At 34.6% G+C, this 12280-nt stretch overlaps 1 protein-coding gene across 2 annotated transcripts in view; it reads left to right on the top strand.

Moving 5' to 3' along the window:
- The window catches only part of tow (target of wingless repressor), a 135570-nt gene that overhangs the window by 71769 nt on the left and 51521 nt on the right, over nucleotides 1-12280 (top strand). Inside the window, exon 2 of one of the 2 annotated variants that reach the window (XM_075371736.1) lies at nucleotides 4521-4731. In XM_075371736.1, the coding sequence (XP_075227851.1) occupies nucleotides 4521-4731 (211 nt within the window). The remainder of the gene's footprint in view (nucleotides 1-4520; nucleotides 4732-12280) is intronic. The other variant, XM_075371738.1, reaches the window with a different exon arrangement.

The raw sequence follows: 12280 nt of genomic DNA on the forward strand, positions 1-12280 counted from the left end.
GTAACCGGAGAGATAATTTCGACGAGCTTCTCGTCGAAATTATTCAAGAAATTGAGAAGTGAAGCGGTTTCTTTTCGCCTTCTTTCACTAGTTCATTAGTAGGTTGATCGAGAGTCAACCTCTATAATAAGCTCATTTCTACGCTATAATTTTACATTTATACTCTACACTTTTACTCTATAACGAGCATCATTTCTCTCAGTGAAAGATTCTGACTAGTACCGCTTGTATTTTACGGCAGGTCAAAATGATAATCGTTACTGTAAAGCGACGAATGAGAGTAGCCCTTTCTGTCGGAAGCGATGTTTTATTACCATCTTTATTCAAAATGGAGTACGTAGCTCCTAAACAAAGAAGGCGATTTTGTCAAGGGTAATAAATTCCTTATCTCGTAAATTTTAGAGAAATATTTTACAAAATCTACAAGAGCCGAATAAAATCGTAAAACTAAGGTGTTTTAGATCGAGTGGAAAATAGCTATGGTATCGACTAGCAGCTGGAATTACTACCAGATCGCAGTGATTTCTCTCTAACCGTATATAAAATTTTTATCGGCGGAAGTACACAAGTATAATTTATAAGCGGAATATTATTGTTTAAATAATACTCATATTATCACAGTAAGTAAACTTAAATTTTATATTAATTTTAAAATAAAATTATTTGGGTTCGTTCCCATTCCGATGGCGATTAATCTATTGTTAGAAAAAACGGGCCTTAGTAAGCGTTTTGATATTTCTTAGTTTAAAGTAATTCTACGTCATTTTTTGACGTAGTATTGCTCTACAATGTCTAGTTTGCAGCGATGCGGTCGATGATTAAAATTATTTTAATTATTATACGAACGTACGAAATATATAGCTTAATATTTAAATCGATTCTGTATATGAAGCTGCATAACGGTTAACGCTTGAATAAAGATTTATTTCGAAAAAATGAAGACACGAAGGTATGATCTTAATTTAGATCGCTACTTAAGTTCACAGCGTAATAACTCTTCGTAAAAAAAGGCTAACATTGTCTTTTAACATATATCATTAACTTACTTCACTTCAAATCAACATATCATTTTATAAAAATTCTCGCTTAACGGCACAAATGTTGTATCATTTCTTTCGCGGTACACATTTTTGAACGACTTTAATATAACGGGCTTATTTAAAATGTTTAAACATTTTCCAGGATATTATACTAATATTAAATCTACTTTGTCATTTTATTAACGGTTAATGCGTTACGCAAATATGAAATTCATTTACACATTATTTACATATATTTGAAAATTAAAACGGAATAGATAATTTGCCTTCATCTTCTTAAAAATGTATTCCTTAAATAATAAGATTGCAGGTTTAGTGCAACACCCTTTTTTTTTTGCTTATAGAAATATTTGTTACAGATGGTTTAAAGAATACATTTTTAATGTTTAAATTACATTGTAAATTAGCAGTAAATTTAAAAACCTGATCGATTTTTATGTATTCCTTCATTACCTGAATTTTTAAATTACCATTAACTATCCTACCTCTTAATTCCTTACGCTGAAAGTTTTACTGTAATCTTATTTATATACAAAGTGTTTCTAAAATGGTGGGCTGGCTATACATTTTCGGATTCTACTTGTAAAACTAAACGAAAAATATCCTTAGGAAAAATGGCAATTTCTTCTTCGTTCTCCCCCGTCCGGTATTTTTTTATTTTTATATAAAAATTTATATCTCAAGTTTGGATAGAGGAATCGCATTAATATTTATTTGGTAATAAAGTTTTAAAATTACCAAAAAATCAGGATTTAAATACCTTTGCAAATTACAAAATGGCGGCCATGTTTATTTTTCAATCCGTTATATCTCTACATAAATAAATGTTTTATCAAAACGTATGTTATTGCTAAAACAAGTTTTTCGATAGCTATAAATTAAGCGCTGCTGGACCGATGTTTATATCGACTTTTTTCATTAATTTGTTCAGAAATTTTGCATTTCATAAACAAAATAACCGTAAAAGATTGAAAGTATAACATAATTTTTAATCAGTCTGTACTGTAAATATTTAATTAAAAATATCGAAATTGCGGTAGGTATTTACCTTAATTATTGTCATCAGTGTTCGAGTTACCGTAATCCGTAGATTTGCAACGGGCTAGTCGACTGTTTCTGAGAAACCGGTTTATATTACGCCTCTCGGTCTATTTTATTAAAATATAAACATTATAACACGTAAACGATCATTTAAGCGATGTATTTTGCATTTTTATAAACCGGTTAAAATTTTCCTCTACAACGAACCAAACTGTCGTGGCCTCTCGTTTGACGTCACGCCTTATAAAACAATCAGATAAAATGGAATGTTTCAGGCGTTTCGAAAATTACCAAATCAAAAATGAATTCCAAGTTTTACAAGTACTGTGTAGCGCCTCAGTGTGAAAGTACTACCGATAAAACCGTGTAAATATTTATTTAACAAACCGTATACAATTTCGCACGAACTTTATGTTCCCGGGCTTATTTTATATTTGACTGTACATATTTTGTCATCACGCTTTAGCTGCACGTAGCTTACAGCTCTCGAGGACTGAAAATCAAATTTAGACATTGTAACTATTTAATTATGAGATACGGTTTTCTTCTGACAACTGACCTCAAAATCAGTTACATGCCCGCTTAATAGCCTGTCGACCAATAATTAGTTAGTTAGTTCTTAGATGGCGCCACTGAAACGCTATATTGGAATAAGAAAATAAATAAATAAAATTAAATACAATCTTTATTTATATATATCTTACCCCGCCAACCCTATTGGAGCGGGACACGCAATTAAGCATAAACTCGCTCATAAATATATATATATATAAAATTATAAATATAATCTAACCAAACTTAACCTACGCTCGCTAGTCAAGATTAGTGAGCGAAGCGAGGTAGGTTAAGTTTGGTTAGATTATTACATGCTCAACGTGTTATTAAGCGTTGCGGGAATATAACGGATTTTGAGCAACAATACTTATATACCAGACCGTAATATGAGGTAATAATTACTTAATATTAAGAAAAACTAATATACTGAAATTTTTGTACTTACAAAGAAGTTTTGATATTTCGGAATTCCGCTGAGCACAAATCATTATTTGATGCGACAAACACAGATTTACTTGTATAAAAATAACGTATTTGATTTCTCCATCTATTTCAAAACTACGGGCATGTAAATATTTTAATTGTTAATATCTTTGCGATCGTTGGTGCAGAGAAATGTTAGCCGCTAACAAAAAGATGTTAAGCGTTTTAAGACAAATAAAGTGACACCTTATTTGTTAAAATTTAATAATAATAATTAATGTAAATTTTTTATCATTATTATTATTATTATTATTATTATTATTATTATTATTATTATTATTATTATTATGATTTATAACAATAATTTCTTATAAATAACAAAGTTATGGAAAAATTCTTCATGTGAGTCCCTTAAGTTTAAAAAACCAATTTTATTTTCTCCCAAATAAAATTAAATAATTCAACACGATCTCAACTCAACCGGAATACTTTTATTAATGTTATCGTGTAATAAATTATAATAATTAATAATAATACTGAAAATATTATTGAAGTCGTGAAAATATTATAATAAATAATATTGAAAAATAATTTGCATTACACGTTTTTCGTTTAATGAACAGTATCGGTTACTGACAAACTGTTTGTTTTTTTTTTTTAGTTAAAATTTATTTAAACACAATAAAAGTTTCGTAAAGAAACTGCAGTAGCTGTTCAAAAGGGCGGCTGTCATTCAAAATACATGCATCCAGGCATTTTTTCATAGGCTATCGTACTCCGGGTGTCTTTCGAATCTTCTCGATCCCGTTGAGAATTCTTGTGCGCAATTATTCTATGATACCCACGGGATTTCGAATACAAGTGTCTTTAAACGGCCCTATAAGAAAAACGAAGAGGATTGAGATCGAAAGACTTTGCAGGCCAAGCTACTGAGCCTCCTGAATCGATCCATCAGTTTAGATACGCTTTGTTTAGGCGATTTCTAGTTTGTAATCTCTTACGAACCGGACCCTCCGTTCCGGAACGAACTACATTTTGTTTCGTGTTTTTAGCGACAAATATTTGAGCAAAAGTGGAAGATCAGCCGTCAAGAAATGTAAATATCTTTCACCGTCGAAAGTTTCAGGTAAAATCAGGGATAGGCCTCTCCTGTTGCTCTCTTCATCGAACCGAATGTAATGCAAGCGAGCGATGTTGAACCCTGCTATCGATGATACTTTGTTCTGTTTAACAAAGCAGCCTATTAGGAAAGTCAGTCGTTTCTTTACTACATCGGATACTTTGGTAACACTCGTAAGAAATACTCGGATGTTCAGCACCCCTTCTATTATGAAACAACGAGTCGGTTGTATATACGGCTCCAGTTTTACAAAAAAAAGAATTCTAGGTAAAAATATTATCGTAGAATTAAATCTGTATTTTAAAAAATATATTTTTATAGACTTATTTTTTTTTTAACAGATAATGAAGACGGTGAAGGTGATACGGATAATCGGTTACAACAATCTGGTTCAGCGGAAGGTGTACAGAGTAGCGCTGGATTAAGTATACAAGAAATTGAAGAAGCTAGATTAAGGGCCGCTGCTAGGGTCAGACAAATGGTGCAAATCACATCTGGACCGTTATTAGCACAGACGTCAGTTGAGAATACAACATCAAGTAGTCCTTTACAGTTAGTTGACGGCACAATGCTTTTGCTTATTACCCTCGTAACACATATAATAGTACTAAAAATAATATTTTGTGTTTTTTGCATGATTTTCGGAATTTTATCTCGCTTTTACTTGTACTTCGTGTTTTATAATCCTCCATCTGAACGATTACGGTTTCTAATAAGTTTTATTTGATTTTCATTCTTTGTAACATTTCTTCGCTTAATTTTTTAATTGTTTTTTCAGAACTTCAACGCCGCTTAAAAGTAAGAAAGAAACAAACGTACTCTTCTAATAAACTTCCTGCTGCGTAATCAAAATCCTTAACTTAATATTATAGGATTTATATATATATATATATATATATATATGCGTTTGTTATGTGGCTTATCGTTTGACAATTTGTATTAATAATGAAAAAGAAACTATTCATTTAATAAATATTTTTATATACGGCTAATTTTTATAAATTCAATGCCCCTAGGCTTTCTATGATAGCTGTTCGTAATGTCTGTAATAGTCTTACCTACGTGCGTTTCTTTTAATGCATGCGCATTTAATTATAAACTAAGTTTTAACTTAAATTTAAATATATTAAACAAGTTTATTATATGCGTAAAGTAGACTGTGATCCGGCTAATGAAAATTCAAATGACATTTATTTTTTATTGCGTTTACAAAACAAGATAAATATTAAAGATTAAAAACACAACTGCCAAAAAAGCCATTGCTCTTTCATATAGGATAATTAAAGAGCGTGCAGGTGACCGTTTTGTATAAAGTATAATTTTTTTAGATTTTTTACATATATATATATATATATACACACAAATTTATACAGCCTATAGCACTCCCAGTAACATAAGGATTCCAACACGGAGTTACACATTAAATCGGTTCAGCCGTTGAGCTGCTACGGTGAAAGAAACACACATATATATGTACACACACACCCTAAATACATTCTCCTTTTTGGGCAGTTGTGTGTAATATACCTATGAACATATTTTTATCTGAGGATTTTTTTTTTTTGTCTTCAGTCATTTGACTGGTTTGATGCAGCTCTCCAAGATTCCCTATCTAGTGCTAGTCGTTTCATTTCAGTATACCCTCTACATCCTACATCCCCAACAATTTGTTTTACATACTCCAAACATGGCCTGCCTACACAATTTTTCCCTTCTACCTGTCCTTCCAATATTAAAGCGACTATTCCAGGATGCCTTAGTATGTGGCCTATAAGTCTGTCTCTTCTTTTAACTATATTTTTCCAAATGCTTCTTTCTTCATCTATTTGCCGCAATACCTCTTCATTTGTCACTTTATCCACCCATCTGATTTTTAACATTCTCCTATAGCACCACATTTCAAAAGCTTCTAATCTTTTCTTCTCAGATACTCCGATTGTCCAAGTTTCACTTCCATATAAAGCGACACTCCAAACATACACTTTCAAAAATCTTTTCCTGAGATTTAAATTAATTTTTGATGTAAACAAATTATATTTCTTACTGAAGGCTCGTTTAGCTTGTGCTATTCGGCATTTTATATCGCTCCTGCTTCGTCCATCTTTAGTAATTTTACTTCCCAAATAACAAAATTCTTCTACCTCCATAATCTTTTCTCCTCCTATTTTCACATTCAGTGGTCCATCTTTGTTATTTCTACTACATTTCATTACTTTTGTTTTGTTCTTGTTTATTTTCATGCGATAGTTCTTGCGTAGGACTTCATCTATGCCGTTCATTGTTTCTTCTAAATCCTTTTTACTCTCGGCTAGAATTACTATATCATCAGCAAATCGTAGCATCTTTATCTTTTCACCTTGTACTGTTACTCCGAATCTAAATTGTTCTTTAACATCATTAACTGCTAGTTCCATGTAAAGATTAAAAAGCAACGGAGATAGGGAACATCCTTGTCGGACTCCCTTTCCTATTACGGCTCTTTCTTATGTTCTTCAATTATTACTGTTGTTGTTTGGTTCCGGTAACTGTTACCGATTGTTCTTCTATCTCTGTATTTGAACCCTAATTTTTTTAAAATGCTGAACATTTTATTCCAATCTACGTTATCGAAAGCCTTTTCTAGATCTATAAACGCCAAGTATGTTGGTTTGTTTTTCTTTAATCTTCCTTCTACTATTAATCTGAGGCCTAAAATTGCTTCCCTTGTCCCTATACTTTTCCTGAAACCAAATTGGTCTTCTCCTAACACTTCTTCCACTCTCCTCTCAATTCTTCTGTATAAAATTCTAGTTAAGATTTTTGATGCATGACTAGTTAAACTAATTGTTCTATATTCTTCACATTTATCTGCCCCTGCTTTCTTTGGTATCATAACTATAACACTTTTTTTGAAGTCTGACGGAAATTCCCCTTTTTCATAAATATTACACACCAGTTTGTATAATCTATCAATCGCTTCCTCACCTGCACTGCGCAGTAATTCTACAGGTATTCCGTCTATTCCAGGAGCCTTTCTGCCATTTAAATCTTTTAATGCTCTCTTAAATTCAGATCTCAGTATTGTTTCTCCCATTTCATCCTCCTCAACTTCCTCTTCTTCCTCTATAACACCATTTTCTAATTCATTTCCTCCGTATAACTCTTCAATATATTCCACCCATCTATCGACTTTACCTTTCGTATTGTATATTGGTGTACCATCTTTGTTTAACACATTATTAGATTTTAATTTATGTACCCCAAAATTTTCCTTAACTTTCCTGTATGCTCCGTCTATTTTACCAATGTTCATTTCTCTTTCCACTTCTGAACACTTTTCTTTAATCCACTCTTCTTTCGCCAGTTTGCACTTCCTATTTATAGCATTTCTTAATTGCCGATAGTTCCTTTTACTTTCTTCATCATTAGCATTCTTATATTTTCTACGTTCATCCATCAGCTGCAATATATCGTCTGAAACCCAAGGTTTTCTACCGGTTCTCTTTATTCCGCCTAAGTTTGCTTCTGCTGATTTAAGAATTTCCTTTTTAACATTCTCCCATTCTTCTTCTACATTTTCTACCTTATCTTTTTTACTCAGACCTCTTGCGATGTCCTCCTCAAAAATCTTCTTTACCTCCTCTTCCTCAAGCTTCTCTAAATTCCACCGATTCATCTGACAACTTTTCTTCAGGTTTTTAAACCCCAATCTACATTTCATTATCACCAAATTATGGTCGCTATCAATGTCTGCTCCAGGGTAAGTTTTGCAGTCAACGAGTTGATTTCTAAATCTTTGCTTAACCATGATATAATCTATCTGATACCTTGCAGTATCGCCTGGCTTTTTCCAAGTGTATATTCTTCTATTATGATTTTTAAATTGGGTGTTGGCAATTACTAAATTATACTTCGTGCAAAACTCTATAAGTCGGTCCCCTCTTTCATTCCTTTTGCCCAGCCCGTATTCACCCACTATATTTCGTTCCTTGCCTTTTCCAATGCTTGCATTCCAATCTCCAACTATTATTAAATTTTCATCTCTTTTTACGTGTTTAATTGCTTCATCAATCTCTTCGTATACACACTCTACCTCATCATCATCATGGGCGCTTGTAGGCATATAAACGTTAACAATCGTTGTCGGTTTAGGTTTTGATTTTATCCTTATTACAATGATTCTATCGCTATGCGTTTTGAAATACTCCACTCTCCTCCCTATCTTCTTGTTCATCACGAAACCTACTCCTGCCTGCCCATTATTTGACGCTGAGTTAATTACTCTAAAATCACCTGACCAAAAGTCGCCTTCCTCTTCCCACCGAACCTCACTAATTCCTACTATATCCACATTCACCCTATCCATTTCCCTTTTTAAATTTTCTAGCCTACCAACCTTTTTTAAGCTTCTAACATTCCATGCTCCGACTCGTAGAATGTTATTTTTTAATTTTCTGGTGACCCCTTCCTTAGTAGTCCCCACCCGGAGATCCGAACGGGGGACTATTTTACCTCCGGAATATTTTACCAAGGAAGGCGCCTCCATTATTGCTATGTGAAAATGCAGAGAGCCACATTTTCTTGGAAAAAAAGCAGCTGTAGTTTTCCATTGCTTTGAGCTGCGCAGTACTCAGAGGACTGAGTGTTGACTGTGATGTTGATACGGCCGTTTAAGTCATTGTGACTCATGCCCCTAACAACTACTGAAAGAGCTGCTGCCCTCTTTCAGGAATCATTCCTTAGTCTGGCTCTCAACAGATACCTCTCCGATATGGTTGCACCTTCGGTCCAGCTACTCTGTATCCCTGAGCACTCAAGCCCCCTCACCAACGGCAAGGTCTCATGATTCATAGAGGAGGTATCTGAGGATATGCTTTTAATATTAATATTTCTAGTAACATAGCAGCTTTATAAACATTACGTTCGTATGCTATGCAGCGTTAAGGAGGTCCATTTCTGATTACATCAGTTAATTTTTGTTCTGGTTTGGTTCCATCATGATCTTGTATTACACTAGCATTATATTCCGTTTGAATTTCGAAAATCGGACTATCGTTTGGAGTTCATGATGGTGATCGATCTAGCCTTGCACAAGGTGCTCGCATTACCTCGCCTCTCTAGCTTCACATGATCTCCCCACGGGAACCCCATTACTATTAAACAGAATTTTTCTTAAATTTATTTACTATTAGTTTATTTTTAATGTAAATTTAATTCGATTGTTTTTGTAATATTATTTAATGTATGGATTCGAATCATTCAGTTCAAATCCAGCTCAGACGGTGATAGAAGCTCATAGTTCACGGGTCATTAAATTCATTAAAGGTTTTACTTCAATAGGCAAATTTCCACTACTATATATACATATATAGATATGTGTGTGTGTGTGTGTGTGTGTGTATTCGTATGTCATAGGCTATATACATATTTATATAGCCTATGACATTCCTGGTAACGTAAGGATTCCAATGCGGGGTCATATATCTAAATCGGTTCAGTCGTTGAGCTGCTACGGTGAAACAAACATACGTACATTCATACACCCTAAATACATTACAATTCTTTTTCGGAAGTCATATAATAAAGTTTATAGCGACTTTTCATTTTAGTTCATGAACCGCAAAGAAAATTATATTAAAAATAATCGAATAAATTGAAAAAATCAGATGGTTTCCCAGCGTTTCTTTTCATTTTTTCTTATACGACGATTCCCAAAATTTTCTTACTGACGCGATTTAAAATCGTATGTTTCATCAGCGTTTAGTTTACAAATGTAACAATAACGATATCAAAATATTATTTATGGAGAAGTTATTTTCAAACTAAAAACGATCGAGTAAACTAGTTTATTAGAGTGGATATCCGCGAGAAGGAAGATAAAATTATTAATAAGTGTTTGCACATTTACATACTCGTGCTTTCCGACAAATGTGTATATCCACATACGGTTATAAATTGTGAGAAGTGCCGGCAGTGATTCACATTTAAAATATTTTTATCCTTTACAGTGTACGAGTACATCTGTCGTAATATAGAAATGGCGTTCTTAACCGCCAGCTGGTGTATGTAAACATCAATTAACGCGGTCACGATTAAATATTTGTATCGAGATCCAAGTAAAGGGTTTTATTCGTTTTTTATTTGATACATATATCAATGTGCTGTGTAACGGCAAAACCGCAGAATTTTATATTTCATATCGTTCACAAAAATAGATTAGATTATGCTTTCGCGAAATGTCCCGACATAACCGCTTTAGCTACTTTAAACTTTGAGCACAGTCTGCGCCGGGTCTCAAAATAGCAGCTACGTTTGCCGTTCATGAGCCTGTTTTTCGACGTAGACTTCCACGATTTGATCGACGCACGTAGTTAATTAGCTGTACAAAAAACCGATAATAACCGCTTATTATAAAAAAAAGATTCTGTTAACTTCTTTGCTGGGAAAATCAAAAGTTTATTTAGATCGATGAGTCTAAACAGGGTAAATCCGTCGGGAATCGCTTAGCCGTCAGTTACAGTTCTTAATCGTGCTGTCTGGCGTATTGCGGTTCCGTTAGTTTTCTTCGAGCACTATCCGACATTTTACAAAACGATTCCATAAAAACCGACTTTCACGCTTCTTGTTTTTAATCTGGGCAATCACGGAACACGTGTTAACTTTTTTTTAGATTCGAAGTCGAGTAGAAATCTCAGCCGATGAACGAGTTGATGTAAGCGTTAAGAATGTTTACACCGAACGACTTCCGTGTATCGTGTTAAGGAGACGGTTAACCGTTAAAAATATAAATTCAGATAAATAACCTTTTTACAGCGTCTTAATAATATTTGTTTAATCGTATGATAGAAAATCTGTTGGTCTATATAATAAAATTCATCGTAACCTTCCCGCCGTAATTGATCGGTTTAAAACAAACGGGCAATAATTTAATCGTAAAAAGACTCGCTTTGTAAAATTTCATAATTATACTGCGGCGTGAAAGAAAAAATATTAGAAATTAGCTGGATTTGTGAACAATAAATAAACGATACAAATAATATTAATATAAATATTATATTAGCACATTGCACTATGTGCGTGGTACATGCGTACTATGTACCGATATCATTAAATCGCCGACTATTGAAGATAATCTTGAAATCTGATTCGTCGAGAAGACTCTTACTCAAATTTGGAACCAGAAAACTTCACGTACCGACATCAAAGGCTTTGGTAATCTTCAACGTAACACTAAATACGGGAGGAGTGTCGTTTGTCCCACCCAGGCTGATCACGAGACGTTTAAAGTTGTTCTTCCAAAAGGATTCGGTGATAATATAGCATATTAAAGCGCTTGGAGCCCTAATTGGCTGGTGGTCAGCCAAATATCTCAAGGCTAGCTTCCCACTGCAGTGCGTTAGGAGTCTTTCCCTTAAGTAACCTGCTGATGTCGGTTGAACATAGCAACCGCACAAAAACTCCCACACGGTCCGACAATGCGGCTCTCGGTACATTCGACTCGCCGTTTGTAAGCGGCCAATTTTCCCCTTGATCTCTAATTTTCAGAGCGGCCCGGTTTCTGGCCTTCCCAAGAGCAGGGCAGTCAAACATCGGGTGTTCATTTGACTGGAGCTCCCCGCAGACGCACAGCTGATCAGCTGCCAGGCGGAACGGAAACAGATATCGGTTCAAATTAACACGGTTTGTGAGCACTTGAACACCCGTTGCTCTTAAAAACGAACTCGAGGCATACCGTCCCCCCAGATCCCGTATAAACTTGTACAGGGATCTTCCCTTAGTGGCGGTGTCCCGTTCCAGCTGACATGCGTCCATCGCGAGGCTCTGCAGCCTCTTCCGCAGACGGGAGTTGAGCAACCGAGCGAAATTTAGATCCGGTGCATTGTGATCAGCGTTCCGTTTCGGTGCTGGCCCCGCCCGAAACCGCATCCCAAATACCTCGGCCTCCCTGCCTCTTCGCAATCTCCACATGGCTGCCCGAACTTTCACCATTAAATCGATCGGGATAGCCTTTCCCGATACTGCGGTAGCCTCGTAGGAGGTTATTTTAGAAATACCAGCTCACAATTAAGGCTCTGCGCTGGGCACTTCTTAAATTTTGAACAAATTCATATCCAATTTATGC

This window comes from Lycorma delicatula, chromosome 7 (genome assembly GCF_047948215.1).
Source record: "Lycorma delicatula isolate Av1 chromosome 7, ASM4794821v1, whole genome shotgun sequence".
Lineage (NCBI taxonomy): Eukaryota > Metazoa > Arthropoda > Insecta > Hemiptera > Fulgoridae > Lycorma > Lycorma delicatula.